The sequence below is a fragment of the Microtus pennsylvanicus genome, chromosome 17 (genome assembly GCF_037038515.1).
Source record: "Microtus pennsylvanicus isolate mMicPen1 chromosome 17, mMicPen1.hap1, whole genome shotgun sequence".
Classification (NCBI taxonomy): domain Eukaryota; kingdom Metazoa; phylum Chordata; class Mammalia; order Rodentia; family Cricetidae; genus Microtus; species Microtus pennsylvanicus.
Genome location: NC_134595.1, coordinates 42,157,672 through 42,182,955, shown reverse-complemented (window position 1 = coordinate 42,182,955; position 25,284 = coordinate 42,157,672). Strand labels below are relative to the sequence as shown.

The 25,284-nt window shown below is 45.8% G+C and overlaps 1 protein-coding gene across 1 annotated transcript in view; it reads left to right on the top strand.

Annotated features, from left to right (window-relative positions):
* The first annotated feature begins 277 nt into the window (after window positions 1–277).
* Window positions 278–25,284, top strand: part of Wdfy1 (WD repeat and FYVE domain containing 1) — a 46,285-nt gene continuing 21,278 nt past the window's right edge. The window contains exons 1-3 of the mRNA XM_075952171.1: window positions 278–467; window positions 19,322–19,389; window positions 24,251–24,324. Of these exons, the coding sequence (XP_075808286.1) occupies window positions 331–467; window positions 19,322–19,389; window positions 24,251–24,324 (279 nt within the window). The 5' untranslated portion in view covers window positions 278–330. The remainder of the gene's footprint in view (window positions 468–19,321; window positions 19,390–24,250; window positions 24,325–25,284) is intronic.

Below are 25,284 nucleotides of genomic sequence, written 5' to 3'. Positions count from 1 at the left end.
AAACAATGGCTTCTTCGTAGGATAGAAGCAGTGTGGTGTTGTTTGAGGGGCAGGCGCCTAAGCTCTGCTACGGCTCAGCTGAATCTGTTTCCGGGAGAATGATCTGGCTCTTTTTAACGTTCGCCAAAGCCCTGGCTTTTCTGGGGTTCTCTCCCAGGTCACAGAACTACGTCTGCGCGGCTTTCCCAGGCAATACGGGAAAAGCTGCGGCGGCGCTCGCGAGCTTACGGCGGCGTGGCGCACACGCGGCCCGGTTGCCCCAAGCAACCGGCGCGTCCCCGCCCGGCGGTCAGCTGATGGGCCGCCCCCGGGGGAGGCCGCGGCGCGAACATGGCGGCCGAGATCCACTCCAGGCCGCAGAGCAGCCGCCCGGTGCTGCTGAGCAAGATCGAGGGCCACCAGGACGCCGTCACGGCCGCGCTGCTCATCCCCAAGGAGGACGGCGTGATCACCGCTAGCGAGGACAGGTAGGGTCCCGGAGCGCGCGGGGGCCGGGGCGCGTGATGGGGGCGGCCACGAGGCGTGGGGACCGTGGGGACCGTGGGGGTCCGCGGCTCTGCCTCCCCTCCTGTGGTCACCCCGGGCCGAGCGGCCGCCGGTCTCTCCCGCGTCTCTGCAGTCCGCAGAGAACCCGGTGCCGCCAGGCGGTTCTGTCTTACTCCTCCAGTCCGGGGACCGCTCCCCCGCCGCGCGCCTTCACTCCTGGGAACCCCAAACAGGCTCCTTCAGCCCCGACCTGCCCCTAGCGCTCTTTCAGTCTAGGACCTGGTTCCACAGCGGCCCCCTCTCTATCACGGGACCCCGACCCACAGAACCCTTTCCATCCCGGGACCCCGTCCTACAGCACCCCCTAGGGCCACTATACACACCCACAGCTCTTCTCTAGTCGGATCTGTCTCACTGTTCCCCTCCAGCCCGGGAGGGACCTGAGCCCCAGGGCCCATCCAGCTCATCGCCCCTCCATCCTGGGACCCCCGCCTCACAGGGCCTCTCCAGCCCAAGAGTTCAGGACCCCTCCAGATTGCTCCCCTTTGCTCCCCCTACCAGGCCTCCCGTCCTGTCTTCCCAGTGCGCCCCTGCAACTCTGAGATGCCAGTGGTCTTCTAGCCCAGCCTTTGCTCCACTCCCCACCCCCCTGCCGCCCAAACCCTGTCCCTTGGTGCTGGTCCAACCTCAGACCTTTGCCTCTTGTGTCTTCCTGATGGGAGGTTCACCGGGTGCTTCAGAGTTTCTGGATTCTCCTGGGCCCGTTCCAAGTCCCAGAGCTCTAGTGGCTGATTACATTGGAACCTGGTGAGGGTGTTTATTCTTTAAACGAACTCCAGGGACCAACTTCCAGTTTGTTTGGAGTTGAGGTTGGGGTGGTGGTGGGGGTTACCATTTAATGTTCTTTTTAACCTCAGCTGCTAGAACTATCTGAACCCATAATTGACCAAATAGTTTTCAATTTTTAAATAAAAACTATTCATTCTTTAAAAAGAAGACACACTTATTTTAAAAGGAAAATGTATTTACAAGTAATATTATTGACGAGTGATTTATCTCCAAAAGTAAGAAATAATATCATTTATCATAGGGCTAAAACAATCTGTGTTACCAGCGTTCCTGTGTTTTGCCGGTCACCCTACTTTGGAAAAGATTCATTTGCTCTAGTGATTTCATTTTATCCAAGAGGGAACTGAAGCCCCAGAGGTGTAACTAGTTTCTCCGAGTCAAGGAGAAGCAGAGGAAGCCAGGAATGGAAGCCAGGGCCTGTCTTCTGGCCTCAGGTATTCAGGGCACTGTCAAGTGCCTGGAGAAATCGCCCTTGCTTTACAAGTGTAGCAAGTTTGGAACCTGAAAGGTTTAAACCACAGTTGAGGGAACCGGTTTCCATAGTCTTAAGCAGCGATGGGCCCAAACTGGAAAGGCTTTGGCGAGAATATTCTCCTGTTCTCTGAAAGCTGGAGGCAGAGGCCAGCCTTTTGTTCTTACACCTTTAGAAGTGAGTGAATTTGAGGGCCTGCTCTTAAAGGGAAAAGGAAACTTGATGCCCCTAGCTCCTACTGGACCTTTCTGTTTGGCTTTTGAATGAGCTTAGTTAGGGCTTTCCCGCAGGCAGTGAGCTATTTTCCCTCCAGTTTGCTGGCAGCTGACCTTACGGGACTGGACTGGTAGGATCCCATGAAACAGAAACGGTGTCTGGAGAGTGGGAACATGGGGTGAGAGAGAAGGGGACGTACAAGGCAAAGGGCAGAATAATGGTATTTACATGATACGGACAGGAGTGCAGACAACAGTTTATTAAAGTCAGCAGGCTTTATTCAGTGAAATATTTTATTTGTGACTCATGCATGTTGGGTAAATTGCCGAATATCTGAGATTACTTGGGTAGGAACGGTGCTAATAAAGATTTTATGGAAAGTGATTGCTAAGCTCCTCTGGGACTCAGATGTTCAGAGGAGTCTTGATCAGCTCATTTTTTTTTTTTTTAACCTCCTGCTCAACTGCCCTGCAGGATTCAGGCAAATGACTAGACCACCAAGGAGCTGGCTTGCTCCTGAATGTTTCTGATGTGTATGTTAAGCCTTTTTTGTAGGTACCACAATTCATTCATTCATTCATTCCATTCAGGAATACTGTATCTAAATCCTGGGGATGAGAGAAGGATCAAAAGCCACTGTACCTATACTCATATAACTTCTGATTTATTGCTCTTTATGGCCCTTGACTCATTGAAGTCCAGTTTACGTATGTCTAAAGACTTAGAATCTTGGCTTCCCGTATTCATCTAAGAATACGTCAGACATGCCTGTTCATTCGTCTCTACCGTAACTGTAAAGTCAGCTGACATTAAGATAGCTCTTTCCAAGTGCCGAGTGGCTTACTGAGGACGTGGCCCTTCGTACTCTGCTCCCCAGATGCTGGAGACATAGAAGGAGGAAACTTGGCCTGGGTTCAAGAACCATCCTTAGGAGAGGGCCTCATGGATGAAGGAGTGGTTTGTTGAAGGGAGGATGCATATCCTGGTTCCCAGCAGGGCGAAAGGACAGAAGGGAGTGTGAAGTGGTAGTGAGATGTTTTAAAGTGACCAGAGCAGAAGGTGTATGGGAGGCCGTGGCAGGAAAGGGCTGTGTCCAGTTTGGGAAAAGAATTTTGGTGTGACTCTTAGGAACTGGATTTTATTTTGCATGCAGGGACAAACTCTAAAGTGGAGTTCAAAACAAGCAAATTGCGTGATTGAGATTTTTTTCTTTCGAAATGGCAATAGTTAACCTTTAGAAAGTCCCTTCTATACAATGCAAAATTGGGCTGTGTATGTGTGTGGGTATGTGTATCATCAACCTAAGCTCATATTCCCCATGAGAACAGTGCAGTCCATTTCTCTGATCAACAGTTCCAAAACACAATACCCTTTCAAAGTCAGAAGTGCCTGTGTATGGAAGTTTTCTCAAAGCACATTCGCTTGCAATCTTTCTTTATCTCATGCAGTGTGAATATTTGTCTGTTTTACTGCTTAAGCAGCAGAGGTAAGGATGCTTTGTCAGGTCCTGCCAAGAGTATTCTGGAACATAAGGTAATAGAACATACCATATTCTGATGGCCATTTGACAGGCAGGTCAGAAAACCGAGGCACTAGCCACCCTTAAGTAATCACCAAGACGGCAAAGCTACTGAGTAATGGGGCTGAGACCTGAATCCAGTTCTGCCCCTTCCAGCCCAAGTTCTTCCTGTAATCCACCTCTGTGCATTAGAAGAAACCAAGTCCAGGCTGTATCAGTCAGCGATGTAGTACACCAGCAGCAACTGCAAAAGGACAGGATTCACCTTCTGCCTTGATCAGTGAGCCTTCCTTTTTACTACTTTTCAGGATTTAAAAAAAAAAAAAACGGCTTATACCTTTTTAGCGCAACTTTGCAACTTGTGCCTTAATGCTCACAAAGTAATGTTGTGTAGACCTCTGTGTGTGGTATCTATTAGTGTGTGTAAATAATGCGTGGATAAACATGCATGAATGCATGTCACCGTGTGCCTGTGGCAGACAGGCTGAGCTTTCTCAACACCCGGTTTTTACTCAGGAGTTCCTGTAACCCATGCTAGCCTTGAATATACTGTGCAGCTCAGCGTGGTCTTGAACTCCTAATTCTCCTGCCTCCACCCCTTATTGCTAGGGCTGTGGTCATGTATTTTTAATTTTTGAGACAGGGCCCCACTGCATAGCTCAGGCTGGCCCAGAACAGCCCCCCTGAGTACAGGGATTGTAGGTGTGTACTGCCCCAAATCTGCTTAGGAAAGTAACTTTGAATATTTATAGCAGGATCCAGCTGAAGTTAATTTATTACATAAAAACCACAGAGAACGAGGATGTCCTGAAAGGAAAAGCTAAAGAATCAAGGGGCTTCCTAAAGTCAGGGCCCACTTTTCCAAAGTCTGTGCCAGCAGTTCCACCATCAGTGCTGGCCCCCGGGGAACACTGGAAACTGTCTGTATTCACTTTGGGTTGCAAGGCAAAAGATACTTTGGTAAATGGGGCTGTGCCAGGCCCACAGCTCAGCATCCTTCAATGCCAGGGTGACTGCTCAACATCCTGTGGTACACAAGAGCCCAGTCACGAGTCTTTCTGCTCTAGAGAGAGTGGCTCTCAAACTTGAGTGTTTGCTGGAATCACTTGGAGCTCTTGTGAACCAGTGACTCCTGGGCCTCACCCTTGGAGATTCTGGTGAGGAAGTTGACCTGGTGGGTGTGGGGGCCAGAGAGAGCTAGCATTTCTGGCAAGTCTCTGAGGGATGTTGCGAATCCAAGGACCACACTCAAAGCACTCGTGCCGTGCAAGAAAGGAAGGGGTTATGCGTCAGTCATCAGAGAAGAATGCGCTTCACCCCCCCCCCCTTTAAAAATTGTTTTTAAATTTTGTGTACGTGTGGATCTGTTCACTGGGCACAGGTGCCCTTGCAGCTCAGAAGACAGTGCTGGAATCTATGCTGCTGGAGCTACTCTGGGAACCAAACTCAGGTCCTTGGTGTATGCTCTTAACTGTCGAGCCACCCCCCTAGCCCTCCTCCTCTTTCTCAGCAGGGAGAGTATGTTTCTCTGGAGCTATTTTACAGATACTTATATCCTAACAAATGCCCTGTCACTGTGACAGAATACCTGACATGGGGGCTGGAGAGATGGCTCAGAGGTTAAGAGTACTGACTGTTGAAATAAGAGCGGCGGGGCTACGTTCCTGGCACCCGGCCGCCCGCACGGCTAGCTTTATACCCGAAATAATTACACAGAAACTGTATTCTTTTAAACACTGCCTGGCCCATTAGTTTCAGCCTCTTATTGGCTAGCTCTTACATATTGATCTAACCCATTTCTAATAATCCCTGTAACACCACGAGGTGTCTTACCAGGGAGGATCTTAACCTGCGACTGTGTCCGGTGGGAGAATCATGGTGACTCTGACTCGGATTCTTTCTCCCAGCATTCTGTTCTGTTTACTCCGCCTATCTAAATTCTACCCTATCAGAGGGCCAGCAGTTTCTTTATTAATTAACCAATGAAAGCAACAGATAAGATACAAGACCCACCTCCATCAACTGACTATTGTTCCAGAGGTCCTGAGTTCAATTCCCAGCGACCACATGGTGGCTCACAGCCATCTATAATGAGATCTGGTGCCCTCTTCTGGCATGCAAGCATCCGTTGCGGACAGGAAGCTAAAACAGAGCAAGGGCTAGGGTCCCAATATGCTCTTCAAGGGTCCACCTCCAACTCCAGTTGCTTCCTCCACCCACATCCTAAGGTTTCCCCAGCCTCTAATAACATCCCTGGTTGGGGTCTAAGCTTTTTAGCACGTATTTTTGGGGACATTTAAGATACTAAACTATGAGCTGGGGAGTGTGTAGGAGTGCTTGCTCTGCAAGCATGAGGATCTGAGTTCAAATCTCTAACACCCACATAAGAAGACAGGTATGACTGTGTGTTCCTCTAACTCCTAGTTGGCACACAGACAGGTGGGTCGTGCACACTCACATGTCTACACCACACAGACAGACAGGCAGACAGACAGACACACACACACAAGCATTCAAAGCATAACACTTATCTCCTTTCGAATAAAATCAGACTAACATAGCAGCTGAATATAATCTATCCTCAGAAGACTATTATTAAGTCAATGTGGATAATAAGGCTTAATTGGGGTCCGAAACTTTCAAACTAAGAATTATTTGAGCAGTGAGTCAGTAAAGTAACTGTCTTCCTGTTGAGGAAATTAAACAAAGACCTCCATCAAATGATGCTCAGTGCTAAATTTAAGAATTGGAGTCAGAGATATAGAAAGACAATTATCACATGTACTCACTCATACGTGGTTTTTAAACATAAAGCAAAAAAAACCAGCCTACAAATCACAAACCCAGAGAAACTACACAATAATGAGGACCCTAAGAGAGACTGACATAGATCTAATCTACTAGGGAAGTAGGAAAAGACAAGATCTCCTGAGTAAATTGGGAGCATGGGGACCAGGGGAGAAGGTTGAAGGGGAGAGGCAGGGAGGGGAGCAGAGAAAAAAGATGAGCTCAATAAAATTAGTTTTTAAAAAAAAAAAAGGAAAAAGAAAGCTGGAGTCCAAGCAGTTACTCTGGAGGGGGAGGCCACTGGAAGCTGAGATTGCCTGCAGGGCAGAGCTGAATTGGTGAGGCAGGGGGCTGGTTCCCTAGCAGGAGGCTGTTTCTGCTAGGATGGCACAGAAACGTAGTCAGAGGGTCACACAAGAAGTTTTCAAAGCAGGGAACTCTTGTTACAAAGCTTTCTTAGTGAAGTGAGGGCTGCAGACCCGCTGTCTTTACTTTTTTTTTTTTAATTTTTTTATTTTCGAGACAGGGTTTCTCCGTAGCTTTTTGGTTCCTGTCTTGGAACTAGCTCTTGTAGACCAGGCTGGCCTCGAACTCACAGAGATCGCCTGCCTCTGCCTCCCGAGTGCTGGGATTAAAGGCGTGCGCCACCACCGCCCGGCCGACTTCACTTTTGACAAGGTTGGAGATGAACCCTGTCTGCTATTGCACCCACGGCCTGCAAGCCCAATATTGATTTCTGCAGGAATCTCGGTTTTCTTTGGCTTATGTCAAACAGTGACAGATCTGTGTTTTCAGGTGCTGTGTGTAAACTGATTTTAGAAAAAGAAAAAAAACCCAAAAAGCCCTCAAATGAAACAAACCCCAAACCCAACTTTTATATATTTTTTAGCATTTTCCCTTTTTCATCCACTAGCTCTTTTAGTATTTTTGCCTCTTAAACACTTTGCTTGAGATAGAGTCTCATGGAGCCCAGGCTGGCCTTCGGCTCACCATGTAGCTGAGGAACCTGTTCTCTCCTGTGCCACCAAGCCAGGTTTATGTTGTGCTAGGGAACAAACCCAAGGTTTTGAGCACGTTTGGCTAAGAACTCTACCAACCGAGCTATGTCTCCAAACTGTTTTTGAATACTTATAAGCATATTAAGACAGTTTGTAGGGAAATTTATATATTTCCTTATTGTTTATGGGAACTGACTCTAAACCTGTGTTGTTGTTGTTTTTAAAGTAAAATGCCTAAAAGGAAAATGTGTAACAGCTGGAAGCTGTTCATTTGTCCAGGGTGTTAGAGACTGTATCTTGATTGTCATTCAAGGCCTAGAAGTAGATTCTTTAGTCTGTGGTATAAAATAAACTGAAGAGGGCAGGAAGAGAGCCAGGCAGTGAGTGCGGGGACTCTCCCGTGCCAGAGAGACCCCTCGCTGGGACTATCGTTTCTTTTTATAGTGTAATTAAGAACAGAGGCTCCAGAGATAAGTGCCAGAGTTTGGTTCCAAGTCACGTGACTTTAGACGAGCTACTTAACCTCTTTGCATCATGGTCTTCTCAGCTGCAAAGCATGGATGTAGTAGGACCTACCTCATGGGGTTTTATGACGCGCTGACAGATTGATGACATAGATGGAAGGCGCCTAGAATAGAGCCTGGCACCGGGCTAGCAGTTGTGAGTTCCTATTTAGCTCCCTTTATGTCAACAAAGCTCAAAACATTTCTGCCCTGTGTGGGCAAGTGTGTGTTATGCGTGCATGTGTGTGTAGATAAAGTAAAAAATAAAAAAATTCCCTGCCCTAAATAAGGCACTAGCATTTGGAAGTCAATTGCAATTTTTTCTTAAACTTTTACAACTGACATTGCGTCATGGCTTTTCTTTACTTCCTTATTTGGTCAGTTACAAGTCATTTCAGTCATATTCGTGTCCCACATAGATCTTTCCCCTGTGGTGGCAGAGAACCCTAAGATCAGGTCCTTTGACACACTAGTAGGACTCACACCATACACACAGCCATGGCATATTGTAGTCACAGGGCACAGCATAAATCAAGCACATGCAGGGAAGACACCAGGCCAAGCTGCTGAGAGTCCTCCCAAGTGACCATGGAGTCACACAAGATGTGCTGAATTTCCCTTGTTGAATTATGTGACTCTCCCCCCCCCCCCCATGTTCAGTACTGTTTATCAGGGGAATTCAGTGGAGACAGTATGCCAAGTACTTATGGGGGGGCACCCTCTCGTTAGCATGTACCAGCACTCCGGAGTCTTGAAAAGAAATACAAGTGTGAAGCATCAGCCAGGAGCTTTGTACAAACATGAAACAGGGTGAGCCCTTCTTCTGAGTTTGGTCTGAGACACCAGCTGAGGGCCAGTCTTGAAGGCAGGATGGCTGCCTCGGGCCTGACTCTGCTGGGAGTGCCTGTCCATTTTCACCCTCAAGGTTGTCCTCATCTCTTAACCACTATTAAACCTTGATCACTACAGCAGCCTCCACGAGGAATTCCTGAGCACTAGTGTGCCCTATCTGAATCTGTTTCGCCACACTTAGATCTTCCAAATGGTTTTTGCCATGTCTTCTTTTCATGACCTTTCATTAATGTTGTCTGTGGTCATGCCTGTAATAGGATGCAGGGGAGCGTGTGACTGTTCTCACTTCTCAGTGGTCCTTGCCAGTGTGCTCTCTGTCCCATTAACGCCATACACCTTTCTGCACCAGCGTTCGTGTGCACCCTCCTCAAACCCCTTGCCCTCCTCTGTGTCCCATATCCCAGCCTTTTAGGGCCGCTTCTACTTCTGTCCCCACCGTGGAGGAATTCCTCCCTGTCTACCGCTGTCAGCCTTTCTCAACTCCCTCCGGCTTACAACCAGGTGTTAGTTGCTGTTGGTTTGGGTTCTTTTCATCTGATCCTCCCACGTGGCCAGTACCTCCAAAGAGCAGGTCATGCAGCAGGCCCTGCAAAGCTACATCTAACTGCTATCCTTGGGTCAATAGCCAGAGACTCTCATTGCTGTGTAATAGGCTTTCCCCGCTCTGGTTGACTTTAGCCGCCTGTATGTTCTCCCCTAGGAACAAAACTGAATGTAACCAATGGTATTGGTCCTAGAATTCAGCTGTTCATGTTACCTTCTTTCTGTGAAATGTAACCAATGGTATTGGTCCTAGAATTCAGCTGTTCATGTTACCTTCTTTCTGTGAAATGCATCAGCAAATCATTCTGAAAGATAAGAGAGCAGGAGTGTGTACTCAGTTTGTGGAGTATTTATTCACATTGCATAACAAAATAGTCTTTTTAACTTTTTATATAGACAGGCCCATATCAAACTCACTGTCTACCGATTGGTCCTGAGCTTTTAATTCTTCTGGTTCAATCTCCTTAGTGTTGTGGTCACGTGTGTGAGCCCATCACACCCTGCTTGTGTGGTGCTGAGGCTGGAACTCTGGTTAGAGCCTGCGAGGCCAGCACCCCGCCAGCTGAGCTCAGAGAATCATCCTTTCAGTCATTTCCTTATAGACCACACACAGAGCAGCTCCCTGTAAGATCAAAGTGGACCTGCAGCTGGTGTTCTTGTAGGGTTGTGGGGTGAGAGGGCCTGCACTGGTACATTTCCCCTTCTTATCTCATCCTCTTTGTTTGCGTCCTGGCAGGGGCATCCACCTGGAAAGGCTTTGGGGAAATTGGAGGTGCTCGAGGTCATTGTTGATTGGGAGCTTTGGGCAGTACTAGGTTATGGTTGGTTTGTAGAAAATACCACTTGGGCTGCATTTCCTTGGGTACTTGAGTACCTCAGAGGGCCTTCTTACCAACTCTGTGCTTCCCCAACATTCCTGCCTTGTGTGCTTAACTAATTTCCTTATTCCTCCTGGGGAAATTGTTTGAGGGGTCTGAACTTTGAGGGGTACTGTGTTTGTCCCGCCCATTGTGCGGCCACCTGCCTTTCTAGCTGCCAGTCCAACTTTTCACTATCCCCGTAGATCTGGCCTCATTACATCCTTCCCGGCTGAATGCTGGCCTTTTACATTCTTCTAGCATCCAAGACAGTGTAAAGCTACCAGCAGTGTGCCCAGTATTAGTTTGACTGAATCACTGAGCAAACCAATAATGAGCCAGAGAGCAGAATTTAAAGCTAACTCAAGCTGTACTTCCTCTGAGCTAGTTTAATCTTGGGTGTCCAGACAGCTCTGGTGGGCTCTGGGTAGAACTAACTGAAGTTGCTTGTTGGTTATCATCATCATCATCATCATTGTCATCACCTTCGTCATCATCGTCATCTTCATCTTCATCAACCTTAGGAAAGGGTGCTGCATGGGCCCCTTGCTGACCCCAGCTTGTCTAGATATTCCTGTCCTCTGGGGCTCGGGATTTTCTTAGGCTTCTTGTTTGCACAGGAGTCATACAAAGTGGTTTCAATGCTGGCGGTAAAAGATTACCTCTGGGCTGGTTTCTCCAGTCACACAGAGAGCCTGCAGGAGGCATTTCAGCCACATGTCTATGGATTCTTGGGCGGCATTACTGGTAAGGGGCAGTACAAGTGCCAGGGTCCCTGAGAGCCTTCTCTGGATGAAATCAGCAGGCTGTGATACTGTGTCCCCACAGTCCTTAAAGCTGTCCAGTATCCATTCCTTCCTGTGGTGCGGGCCAGTGAGTGCTTCCTTCCTTCGCTCAGTCAGGCTTATTGTCCTCTAAAAGTAAGGCCAGTTTTTAGTCTTTTGGTTGAGAAGATCCACTCAACAACCATTCACTGTTCCGCCTCGCTCTTACCGAAGGAGACACACTTTGTTCTCTAGCGGAAATGAAGGTCAGAGTTCCAGCAACTCAGCTGAAAGGAAATTGCTATTTATTTGATAAAGACAGACTGGAGTGATGATGATATCATTCCCTCTTCCTTTCAGGCTAACATCTGAGTGTTCTAGAACCCATATTAGGTTCTTAGAGTTAAACATTTTAATCTGTATCCTCCAGAGGTACGGTCAGCCTAGGAAATGATACCCTTTGTTGTAGGTGACGGAAGCGTTCAGGAAGTCCTCAATCTGGGAGTATCAGTGTCCCTACAAGCAGTCATAATATTCTTTATAATTACGATTTACTCAGAGTTTAAGATAAATCAGGACCCTGCTCTTACTTTGTAGCATATTGTAAATTCTGAAATTCGCTTTTCAGTTAGTTAGTTGAACACTACCTATTTGTCAGCAAAATTAGAAAATGATTAAATTGCTTTATTTCTGTTGTTCCTGGAAGAAAGGTGGTGTTTTTGGAGGTGGGGTAGGCTTGACCCTGGGCTTATGCAGAAGCCCTTGAGTGCTGCTGGAGATGACAAGTGGGCACGTGGAACAGTTCGCCTGTCTCAGCTAGGCTCACCCATGCTTGTGACCAGCCCTGTGTCTCAGCCCCTGGAGAGGTGACTAGTTCCAGGCTGGTCCCCCTCCCCCGCTGCCCCTCAGCCCGGGTCATATGGCTTGGCAGACTTCCAGGAGCTGGAGCAACAACAGGAAAGGCCTTTCTAGAGGAGCCCCAGCACCACTCCTGACACACAGTGGGCCGAGAGACACCAGGCAGCCTCCCAGGGGAGGCAGAGAAAGAGGTTCTCCCTCTCCATGGGAAAGGCCGTAAAATCAGATAGTAAAGGGCACGGAGCAGCGAGGGGTGAAAAAAGAAATCGAGAGCACTTCACACACAGCTTTCTGCCTCAGACTCTGACATATGCATCTCATGTAGGTCCAGCCAGATCCAGACTGGAGGCAGTGGGAGATCTTATTAGTATCACTATTCTGACTTAGCACAAAAGTTAGGTTTTCTTTAAGCTTTGGGGCACAAGTCTATTTCCACCAGACTTTTCTGTGTTCTGAATCTCCTTTTAGGGGAACAAAGAACCCACTATTTAATAGTTCATGTTTATGTTACTGTTGAACTGAAAATATATGTAAATTTCTGGAAAAGCTCTTTTGCTTTTTTTTTTTTTTGGTTGACTTTGCAAAGCTACTTTATATTGAATTGTATCTTTTGGGAGGTTTTAAATTGTGAGATTTTTCTCACTTTCTAATCAGAGACGGATAAAATTGGACAAGGCAGCTCGAGTCAGGCAGTGTTGCGGCAGCCATGTTGTCTTGTGTGGTTTCTGCTTGTTCTGGCTCCTGAAGCTTGAACTGGAGCTAAAACATGTCCATCGCCTTCACCACGGGCTAGCTTGCTCTCCGCAGATCCCAGGTCTTTCGTGGGGTCGAGCATGCAGTTCAGTGCCGAGGACTTCGGAACTAAACAGGGACACACTGGAGGGCAACAGCTCAGTGCATCTTTCAAGCCAGGGAGCCTGATGTCTTGGGAAAATCATCTTTCCCAGCTCTCTTGCATCTGGATTCTTAGCCCTGTTATGCAGGCGTTGTGCTCTGCTCCTTTGGGAGTGATCCTAACCCATCCAGGAACCTCCAGCTGTGGCTTCCATCCACCTTTCCTTATGGTGGCCAGGGAGTCCCTTCCCTGCTCTGCAAGTGGCCTGCAGGAAAACACTGTGCCCCTTCATAAATTCCAGGGTGCTGCTGATTCTTGGCCAGGCCAGGCCTGCCCCAGGCACAAGTTCCTATTGATGCCCAGCTGACCACTGAGCCGGAGTCATCGGGGAGGCACACAGAAGCCTCTAGCGTTGATCTTGTTAAGGAGGAAAAGTGGCTGCCATTTACTTGAAGTTGCCTCTGATTCTTATGCCTGAGTATCGGTGTAAAATGAATGCAGACAGATTGTAAAAACATATACAGCTTTAATGGGGAAATAGACTTACAGAACCACGGTGAACAGGAAAGCAGAAGGGGCGGCCAGGAGCACGCCCACAATCTTTATAAGTAAAAAATATCCTCTGGGGACCCCCGTCCCCAAGTAAAGTGATTGGCTGGGTCTCTCCTACACCTGAGGTTGCACAACAACTTTAACCTTCACTTAGTTTCTATTCCTCGGCCTTCTCCGCTTTCAGTGGCCACACTGACAGACACGTTCTTAAGGAATGGATCAATCTTACGTTTTCTGTTTCAGATAACCATATTTGAACACTAGACAGAACCCATCCCTGAGCATTTGGAACGCATTGCAGGGTGTGTAACTGGGGGCTCGCTGTAGGGTCCCCATGGACTTTCTTGTTGTCCTCAGATCCCAGGAAGGACCTGGAGTCATGTTGCTCCCTCCACAGCCCACCCATCACTCTGCCTAACGCCTGCAGAGCCAAAGAGTGTGCTTCCTGTACGATTGAGGAAAAGTGAATATCCTTGGCTTAAAAGATGGGTCAGTAGGTAAAGTCACTTGGTACCAAGTCTAAGGCCCACACTGGGTCTCTAGAACCCTCACAGTGGAGGGTGATCTGATTTTTATAAGTTGTCTTCTAACCTCCACCTGTGTGCTATGGGCATGTGTATACACCAACACACATACTAAGTATTAAAAAAGAAAACTGGATTTTATAAACATGTCCACACACCTACTGGTCTCATAATTATTTGTAGTAACTATATAAGCTATCAAGCTACTATGCCACTTGATAACCCATCTTATTAGTTAACCTTTCCTCCAAATCCTTCATTCTTACCTTTTAACTTTTAGATGGGAAGTTCTTTCTTTTCCCTATTCAGTACTTTCTTCAGAACTAGTTGCCAAGTCTGAAATCCCTAAATTCAACCAAGTTTGCCGGCTTTTTTTTCTCTTAAGAATGATGCATGCTTCCTCATTTGTACTTGCTGGTCCTCTTCTCCCACTGTGTGAGTTCTAAGGCTCGGACTCTGGTCCTCAGGCACAGGGGAAAGCACCTTTTCCCTGTGATGCATACGGTTTGCCATTGATTTGTCTTTTACAGTCGGATAAAGGTGTGTTTCTTACTGGGTGCAGCCAGACTCTTGCCGAAATGTTCTCATTTAGAATGCTGACGAGGGCCCAGAGCCCTGCAGTGGGTGCTTCCCTGCTGTTTGAGTTGCTCCATGCGTGTCCTCCTCCACATTGCGGTTGCGGACACTGGGAGGGGGAGATTGAAAATTCAGAACTGCAGACTTGCCTGCTGATGGGGGGATCACAGCTCGGCCATCTCTGCTCCCTTTCTAGATTGGTGGTGGAGCCCTCCACAGGGTTAGGGCTGTGAGGAAACCTGCAAACCATTTCTGTAGGCTCAGCAGAAACAATGCATTTCGATTCCAAATACCTTTTGGAAAAGGAGACTTTATTGGAAAACAGAAATTGGGGTGTGTGGGGGGGGGAGGATGATCCTAAAGTGTTTTTAGAAAGTTTTCTTTTTAGGATGCTAAGGTCTTGGAATATGAGAAATCTAGCCTCAGAGTGAGGGGTAAGAGTGGGGGAATAATGAGTAGAGAAGGTGGCAGGAAAAATGACCTGACTGGGCTGGAGAGATGGCTCAGTGGTTAAGTGAGCTGGCTACTATTCCGAGGTCCTGAGTTCAATTGCCAGCAACCACATTGTGGCTCACAACTGTGTGTAATGGGATCTAATGCCCTTTTCTGGCATGCAGGTATACATGCAGATAGAGTACTCATGTATGAAAGAAAAAAAATACATAAGTAAAATTAAAACAAAACAGTACTTGACATAAAGGGTTGGAGTAAAAATACATAAATAAAATTAAAACAAACAAACTAAAATAAGTACCTTCAACAGTGTTCTGCTAGGAAACATCAGGCTAATGGGCAACAAACAAACCCACCCGATCTCAGTGCTTAATGTAGCTGGCTTATTATGTAGTTGTAAGGATTTGAGTAATTTGCATTCAGTAAAACATCACACACTGTTGCTTTCAACTTACCAGAGAGCAGGCTTTTCTTCGACTTTGCAGACTAGTCCGTGTTTTCACCTGGAATTTTTGAGGTGTTAATAACTAGTCGGTTGAAGCCTGTTTTTTATAACCCCATTAAGGTAAGGAGAAACACTTTGATCATACTATGAAGTAAATTCCTATGTAACTTGTAGACATTGGAAAACGTTGTTTAGCATACAGCTTCTCGAGGATCCCGGGGCATCAGGGATTCAGTTTAATGTTGGTTTGATATTGGTTTGATTGATCCATAGACACTCAGCAGCACAGGAAGGGAAAGAATGGGATGGTTTAAAGAAGAGAACTCTGGGTAGAGGGCAAAAGCCAAACTCTACTGCCTGCTCGGAGCCCGATTCCCAGTGAGGTTGGCTTTCTCTGTCTTTTTACGATACGCAGTTTTCAAGGGGAATATGGTAAAAGTTTCAGTTTCCTAGCTTGTTGATTGGGTCCTAGCCAGGGTCGGATTTGTACCGACCAAGTTGTAAGCTATTGGTTCTACAAAGAAAATGGCAGCTGGGCAGGGGTGTCACACACCTTTAAATCCAGCTATTAGGAGGCAGAGACAGGTGATCTCTGTGAGTTCAAGGCCAGCCTGGTCTATAGAGAGTCAGGACAGGTGCCAAAGCTACAGAGAGAAACCCTGTTTTCCAAATGCTGGAGTCCTGCTGAGTGTGATCTGAATGTGGCCTTGGTCTAGGTTAATACCGTTCTGAAGATGTATGGATTTGGTTTTTCGGGTCTAGTGATAGGTGGAAGAGATGGACTTTTAAGATTATTTCCTCACTGCTGATGTCTGGATGTTGCCCTTTCTGATCTCAAAGAGAAAAGTGTGTCCCACTAACTCCATGGCCTTCGTGGTAGCAGAGTTTTAGTGAATTACCAACATTATCTCTTCGTTAGACTTAAAAAATCTTGATGGTGGTTAGCTGCCGTATTTAACCCTTTGGTGGTCATGTTGTAAATAAAGCCAGTGAGCTTAAAGCAGAACCTAATGGAACATGACTTGATCTTCAAGTGGGACCTTTGTGCCTTGAATTTGGCATTATTGAGAGGACTTAATATTCACCTTGGAGTTGGTCTTGAACTTACTACTCTGCTCTAGTTTCATCTATTTGGCTGAAATGTAGCCGTAGCATTTCTGATTTCAACAACATGAAGTACAGTCAGCACAGGTAAGGCTCCTTTTGTGCATCAGTTCTAAGGGTAATCCTTGTGTACCTGCACACAAGGAGTTGTGTTGAAATTGTATCCAACCTACCATCTGCCTAGAAGGACTGTAGAGAATGAATGAATAGTTCACGGTAGAGTGGTGAGGGAGGAGAGCTTGGGCATGACCTGAGAGAACGGTATGGAGACTTGAAATAGAGCAACTCTCTGGGTTTCAGGGCCTGAGCTGGGGAGTTATGGGAACTAAGTTTGCACTTGAGTCCTGGGTTGGAGGTCATTACTGGTGGATGCTGAGCATAGTAGCAGTGGACGGTGTGACTCCTTGAGAGGTGAGGTTGGTATTGGGTGTCCTGGAGGTGAACTGCAGCTGGGAAAGAGACCAGAATGTAACAGGAGATGGGATTAGGGAGGAAGTGATGAGGCCCTGGACTCTGGTGGCCAAGCCGAGGATGCCCAAGAAAGGAATTGCTGTTTGTTTCTTAACAAAACAGTTCTCCAGGCCTGGCGTACATATTTGTAATCCCACACTCCAGAGCCTGAAGCAGGAGGATCCTGCCTGAGCCAGTCTGGTAACATTGTAGTAAGAAGACCATGTCAAAACAAAACAAACCAAAAAGTCAAGACTCTGAAACAAAGAAACCCTACATAGTGACATAATTACAACTCTTACACCTAAATAAAATGTAGTAATTTTAATATCAGCAGATATCTACTGCTGTTCATGTTTCTGATTACTTTATGATTATACGCATATAGTTTTATGGGTTTTTAATCTAGATACAAATAACACTCACATTGTATTATTTGTTGTATTTATTAAGCTTGTCCCCCATCTTGTTTCTTTTCCCTTCCAAATTATGTGTAGAAGGCTTTGGGTCTATTGTGTGTAGACTTGCCCACAGTCTTGTTTTTTCTGAAGTGCGTTTGTCAGTGTTTTAACAGGTTCTTCCGCCCGCTGTCCTCCTGGATCTAGCGACCTAGTCAGGCTCCACTGACCCTGAGACACACATGATGGGGTTCTGTACTGTGCCATCCTGTCATCTCTTTGGTGAATTGCCTTTCAGTCACACACGTGGTCTGTGCAGATCTTGAGACTGGGGCATGTTCTTCTGTGTGGACACAGCTCTGGCCGCCAACCCCAGAGCCTCGCCATGCTCTTTCTCTCACTCCTCTAGAATCTGCCGCCTTCCCCAGACTCAGTCAGCTGCTCTTGAGTTTTGTTCCTATAGAACAATTTGGCTTGTCTTGAACTTGAAAAAGAAATAACTAGATGAATAGATGGCAATATATATTTTTTATGTATATATATATAAGATGGCTTTTATATATTTTTGTCTAAATTTAGCAATATTTGTCAACTATTGTGTTGCTATTAGAAATATACTCTTAGATGGGCAGTAGGGGCTCACGCTTTTAATCCCAGCACTCGGGAGGCAGAGGCAGACGGATCTCTGTGAGTTCGAGGCCAGCCTGGTCTACAAGAGCTAGTTCCAGGACAGGCTCCAAAACTACAGGGAGACCCTATCTCGAAAAATCAAACAAACAAAAAAGGAAAAAAGAAGAAAAGAAAGAAATATTACTCTTATTCTTTCACCTTTTGTTTGTGTGTGTGTATATATATATGTGGGGGGGGTGGCTGGCACGGCTAAGGTCAGAGGACAACCCACGAGAGTCAATTCTCTCCTACTATGTATCAAGGATTGAACTCAGATCCTCATTCTAGATTACAAACACGTTTACCCAGTGAAGCACCTTGGCATCCATTATTAGAAATATAAACATGATTGTCAAAGAATGACAGTGGATGATGAGAAACTTGAGCAAAGCAGACACCGTTAGAATGCAGTTACCCAGAGGGGACTAGGCGGGCAGAAGAGCCCGGCTTAGGGGTTCGGCAAAGGCAGGAGTGGCCCCCTCTTGTTTCTCCTCCTGCACTGAGCACAGAGGCTGCCCTTTGGCTCTGTGGCTCGTTAGTTACTTTCCTGCACCCACAGGATTTCCTCACAGCCCTGTGTGTGTTCTGATGAAAGAGAGGCCAGAGCCACAGTGTGGGACAGTTTCCTCCAGGGCAGAGCGAGGCCTCCCACTGATGGAGGCACCTTCACTCTCTTCCTTCCCCAGTCCCATACTGCTTTTCCACAAGCATGGTACTTCATTTTTTCTGTTTTTGCTTCTGTGGGGTAAGGTCCTGTGTGTCCTGGGCTGGCCTTTAACTCATGGTGATCTCTTCCTGCTTTAGCCTTCCAGGTGTTGGGAGTGTAGGGGTGTGTCCCCCTGCAGCCGGCTCTTCTTTCTTTGTGTGCCTGCTACTACCCTCAGTGTCTCCTGGTGAGACAGTCATGTGACTTTGTTGGCACAATTTGTTTTACCCAGAAAAGTAGTTGGTAGTTTTCAGCTTCCTTTGTATGTTATTACACAATGAACATTTCTACGTTATTAAAATTATTTGAAATCCTGACTGTTAGGTATTATATAATTTAACATGGTTATACTGTGTGATATGTAATATGTAAGTATGTATACCTTATATAATATACTAAATTTTATCTGTGTATATGTATTTCCCTTTGAATAACTTTATAAGATCAGTTAGAAAATGTTGAATTTTTTAAATTAAAAACAAAATTGTCCTGAATTACAAAAGAAGACAACCCCATTTCATGCTCCCCTGAGGGTGACCATTCTCATGACGTGGACATCTTTTATGCACATTCGGAGCATAAGCCTTTGTAAAAGCATTGTGGCAACTTTCTGTTTCCTCGCTGTGCACTGAATCTGGAGAGTGGTGAATTGGTGCTTGTGTGAAGTTAAAATTAATATATACGGGGAGTCAGATGCCACTGGTAGAGATGTTTAAAGACGACAGCGTCTGCATGTACTTGGCATCGGTGTGAGTCCTCGCTCCGCGTGTACTGATTTTATGGTATTAGATGTGTGTACTGACTTTATAGTATTAGGTGATGATCACGTCCATCCAGGTAATTAGTCCATGCCGTTGAGAAGATTTTAACGACTAAGCACTACTTCTCCGTCTTTGTCTCCACAGAACCATCCGAGTATGGCTGAAAAGAGACAGTGGCCAGTACTGGCCCAGCATCTACCACACGATGGCCTGTAAGTCACGGACTTCTTCACTTAAGGGCCTTGTTTCTGATGCCTTTGATGACTTCATTTCAAAATGCCTGGCTAAAAATGGCTGCTGGATTTCGGAATGAGTTCCTTTGTTGCCTAAGACCTCTGATAGGCGGTCATAAACCACAGGAAAACTCCTTTGACGGAGGCAGTTGGTCTACCAGCCTGACTGACACAGGACCAAAATTGAAAAAAGAAAGGATTAAAAAAACAAAACAGGAAAAGGGCTATTTTCCTTTTTGTTCATTTGTCCGGCTTTAACTCAGTAATGACTTGAGAAAAATTATGTTTACAGTTACTTAGTGTTAATACCTTAGTAAGTGCTCATACCTTGGCCAATATTTGAAGGTTGGAGGAAAACTTGAAGTGTGTACTCTTTGCCATCTACCAGACTCAGGTTTTCAGCATATGCCTCTAAATGCTGAGCCTTCTCATTGACCTCCAGCAATCCCTTTTCACTCAGTGGTTTGGGGCTCATACACCACTGTAAAAGACCTGTATTCCATACCCTGAATGTAAATTCCATACGCTGTGGTTCGACCTGTTGTTGTGACAGCCTTTCGCCTGTTCTTTTCACTGTCCCCCAGTGTTGTAGGACAATGTGGGCCAGGGAACAACACTTTGTAAATGGAGACTCTTCCCAGAAGCTGGGCGTGTAGCCCAGTTGGTAGAGCGTTTGCTAAGCATGTCTCTGAGTTCAGTACCCAGCATGCATAAAGCTGGGCATGGCTGCCCATAGCTACAAAGCGTAGTTCAAGGCCAGCCTGAGCTACATGAGACCCTGTCTCTTAGGATATCCTGACATCTAATTGCCCATACATCCTCAAGCCAAAGTACGCACCATGACTTTGCCATATCTGTGTATATCTTTCTTCTTTTCTTCAGCTTTTCTCAGAGACAAAGCCCAGCAGAAAATGCCTGGGTGTCTTCCACCTTAACGCCAAGTGGGAGGTGATTCCTTCTTTCCCAAACAATCACAAGGAGACAGCTTCTGAGGAAATTTCTACTTAGAAAGTGTTCCTTACACCTTGGGCCTCACTTCTCCATGACGTGAGGGGCAGGAAGGAAGACAGTGAAAGGATCAAGCCAAAGGCTTCACACTGCAGGAGTGTGTGGAATACATAGGCCTTTTTTGTAATGGGAGCTTAACTCCTAACTCCTGAGTGACCAGTCCCAGCTGTGGGACTCCCTGAGGCACTGTTCCTTAATGAGGGAGTTCCTTGAATTAAGGGCTTCAGTGGTCAGATGACCCTCTAGGAGAAGAAAAGGATTTGTTGTGCCCTTAATGGTTTGTCACTGAAGGTCATTGTGAAGTTCCTCCAGTCGTCCTGGTGACTGTTGAAACTGGTCACAGCTTTCCTGAGAAGCGTTCCGAAACTGTCATGTTTGGCGCCGGTATGGGTCAGTGGTTAGTCAGCACAGTTCGTGTGGTAGGGGTCAGCCTTCCCAGCCGCTCTGCTCAGCCTTTTCCCATGTATTCATCCTATAAAAATTTCTGCCAAAAGTTAGTGGTTTATCAGTGTAAGACCGTCTAAGAGCTTTGGACAACAGGTCACCCTCTCCATGATGGTGACTATAATTCTAATCCACACTTGTTTATGACTGCAGGATTGTGCTGCCTACCGAAAGGATGAGGTGGATCCACAGTGTTTTATGCACAGGATTATAAAGGTGGTGTTGAGACACCATGGGCAACACCTCTGCTCTGCCACTAGGGTACAAAAGCATTAGCGAACAGTGAGGGCGTCTGACCGAGCTCCAGCGCTAAAGGCTGTAAATAGAACCTGCAGCGGGGAGATTCCCACAATCTGAGTTTTACATATGTGATCTCAGACTCACGCTGCCTTTGTGTGTATATTGTCATTAATCTGAAAGATGGCCTGTGTTTTTCCTGTTTGTAAAGCTGTGTGAGTCCTTGACCTCTCCACCCCTGTTTTTTTTTTTTTTTTTTTTTTTTTGGTTTTTCGAGGCAGGGTTTCTCTGTGGTTTTGGAGCCTGTCCTGGAACTAGCTCTTGTAGACCAGGCTGGTCTCGAACTCACAGAGATCCGCCTGCCTCTGCCTCCCGAGTGCTGGGATTAAAGGCGTGCGCCACCACCGCCCGGCATCCACCCCTGTTTTTAAACTGCATGTTGCTTATCCCAGGAGAACCTCTCTTCTAGAAGAAGATGGAGAAAGCAAATGAACAAAAAACAGCCAGGGTATTCTAATATCAAAAACAAACTAGGGGAACTTTTTTAATTAAAAAATTCTGGGGTTGGTGAGATGACTCAGTGGGTAAAGTGCATGGCCCATGAGCCTGGCAACCTGAGGGTGTTCTCTGGAGCCCTCAATGGGAAGAGAAAGGAACTCCCGAAGGCTGCCATTCTGATCTCCACGTATTCACTGTGGCACGTGTGTGCCCTCCACCTCACACATAAGACATTAATAGTAATCAAGCAACAAATCTCTAGAGTCATAAAGTTAATCAGCACATTGACCTTATTACACAAATGAGTAATTTTACATATGTATGCAGTTATATGATAGTGTCAGGCATCAGAAGAAATGAGGCTTAAAGCCAACATCAAAATTTAGCATCAGCTGACCAACAAAATAATGGTAACATGATTCTTTTAAATCATCAAAGCAACTGATAATTGCTTTAATTGTTTGAGGTTGGTGTGTATGAATGTGTGTGTGTGTGTAAAACAATATATCTTTGTGGTTATAATCATTTTTTAATTCAGACAGCCTCACTTTTTCATATAGCTGGCCTCAAACTCCCTATGTAAACCAAAAGTCACAGAAATTCTCCTACCTCTGCCTCCTGGGTCTTGGAATTTAAGCATGTATCACCATGCCTGGTAGAGGATATAATTATTAAACATGAGATTATATATTATAAACTCAAAATATAGATACAGGAATATGCAGACTTAAAGCCAGTTCAGAGTCACATACATCTGACTGAGTTGTATACAATGCCAGTATCCACTTTGACCTGCAGAGATCTAGAATGCTACTGAGACAGTCTTTCCCTAGTGTGTTTTTCCAGTCTTTCCCTAGTGTGACCTTCCAGTCCTTCCCTAATGTGACCTTCCAGTCCTTCCCTAATGTGACCTTCCAGTCCTTCCCTAGTGTGATCTTCCAGTCCTTCCCTAATGTGACCTTCTAGTCCTTCCCTAGTGTGATCTTCCAGTCCTTCCCTAATGTGACCTTCCAGTCCTTCCCTAATGTGACCTTCCAGTCCTTCCCTAATGTGACCTTCCAGTCTTTCCCTAGTGTGATCTTCCAGTCCTTCCCTAATGTGACCTTCCAGTCCTTCCCTAGTGTGATCTTCCAGTCTTTCCCTAATGTGACCTTCCAGTCTTTCCCTAGTGTGATCTTCTCGTTGTCTTTGGGTACAATTCTTTGTGATGCTTTCTTTGGCAGAGTATGAACCCAGGGCTTTGGGAGATTGCTTAGTCAGTAAAGTGCCTGTCACACAAGTACAGAAACCTGAGTCCAGATCCCCAGATCCCACTTGAAGGGCCAGGCACAATGCTGTTTTCCTGCAGCACCATTGATGTGGCATAGAGAAGAGAAAAGGTGGAAACAGGCAGATCTCCGAAGCTGACTGATTGGCTAGCCAGCCTGGCTGAATCAGTCAGCTTCGGGTTCAGTGAGAAGACCCTGTCTCAAAACATAAAGATAGAGAGAGATCAAGGAAAGACACTCAGTCTAGGTCTGGCTGCACATTCATACATGTACACGAATAAGTATAACCCCCGCCATACACACACACACTAAATAAGGCCAAAAATAGTATAAGCTCATTGGAGTAAGAAAACCTCAAGTGCTAACTTCCTTTCGAGGTTTTTCTTTTCTCTTTGACTTTTCCTTTGGGATTTGAGACTGTGTCACTCCGCATGTACCCCAGGCAGGCCTGGAACTTTTTGGGTAGGCAGTTTGACCTTGAACTGTGATCCTCCTCTCTCTGCCTTCTGAATGCTCAGTTGCACGCTTGCACCACCCAGCCCAGCTTTCTTTTGTTTATTTATTTTTGATAAGCAATTTCAATTCAAAGCCACACACATCTGGTTTATGTCCCTTTGAAGTGCATTTTCATGTTGTGGATCTTTTGTTGCCAGCTAAAATTATTTATGCAACATGAACCCAAACAGTTCTGTCTCTAAATATTGAGTTTTAGAAATCACAGTTGTTCTGATTTTTAGAAGACAATTTGGAGTTTTTCCTGCTTAAGAAGTTTCTGTTGCCCATGATTCCTGGAAGAGGGATGGGTTGGCCATAACGGGTGCGTGCCTAAAAGAGGTCAGTGCTATCCCCTGCAGTCACAGCTCTGCTTGGCGCACACTACAAATGGGCTGTATGTTATTACAGAGGGGGAAAGTTTTTATCTTTCTCTTGGGAAAAGAGTAATCCCACGGTGAGCTTCCTAGCTCGCTCACATATGTCACGGGATTGGAATTCTCATGCCAGTGCCCTTCATTTTTAGAGTCAACTAAGCATGGTCTTTCCTGGGGAAAGGGGTGAGCATCTGGATGTCAGAGCATGCTCAGAAACACTGATTCCCAGAGACATCTGTACTACAATAGGAGTTCCATGCAGACGAGACTTCCTGCTGGCAGACTTCACCTAGAGTTCTAAAAGCAACTGTGAAATGACTCACAGAGTTCCACTTTTAAACTTAAGCCATGGGGAACTTCAGTTACATTTTTAATATGTACAATTTATTTTTCATAAAGTATTTTGTCTATTTTTTGAAACCTAAACCACATAACTCTTCTTAATAATAATATGCTTTTAAAAATGGCTTCCAGTATGTAGCTTTTCTCACAATGTGGTCTTTGTCTTTTTGGCAGCTCCCTGCTCTACTATGGCTTATCACCATGACAGCAGACGGATATTTGTGGGCCAGGATAATGGGGCTATAATGGTAGGTAGCGTCTCTGACGTATTCAATATGTCCTTTGTAAGGCTCTACCCCACGATTCCTTATGCTGAGCACATTGTTCGCATTAGCAGTGTCTGATTCATCATAGATGTTAGACTGAAAATGAGTTCAATTTAATTCCTATAAACTATTTTCCATGGATCTCAAAATGCTCTCCTGATTAGTGTCTTGGTGCTCAGGTGACCAACAAAGCGCAGACTTTTTTACAGGGGGTTTGAAGCCTGTAGCTGCTGCTGTCTTTGGCAGGGTAGTGGAGAACCTGTGTATGTGTGTATTTCTGTGAAAGACAGCTGAGAAGGAAGACCAACTCTTCATCCGGGAACTCTTGTGACTCTAGAGGAAAGCCGTGCAGCTTGAACAACCTTTGGTGAAGGATGGGATATTTAAACTTTCAGTCTCTTACTGACTGGTGATTTTTTTTCAATTTAGTTGTGTGTACATATCTACTCATTTTCTCAATAGAAATGTAACTCATGCACCATGTTGGTGCATGAACATTTTAGTGGTTTGTAGTGTTGTGTGTCTTCATTAGATTATGTCAGCATCACCATTTCCTAATTGCAGGACATTTTCATGTCCCCCAAAGAAAGCTTGTGTCTCCATTGGCAGTTGCTCCCTGGTACAACCTCCCCCATCTGGCTGTCTCTGATCTGCTTTCTCTGAATGGGGAGTTGTCTGTCCTCCATGTATTGTGTGAATAGAGTCATGTTCTATGTGTAGCTCCTTATGTGTGTCTTGAGGGGTCTTCTTTGTTGAAGTTTTGATTCGTTACTTTATTCCTTTATGTGACAGACTGATGTTCTCCTAGACAGAGTATTCGCCTAGATAGAAAAGTCCCACTTTGTCCATTGATGGGTTGATTGGTATTGGGATTATTTCCATGTGGGCTGTTAAGAACATTGGTACTGTAGCATCGTGGATAAGTCCCTGTGTGAACCTGCA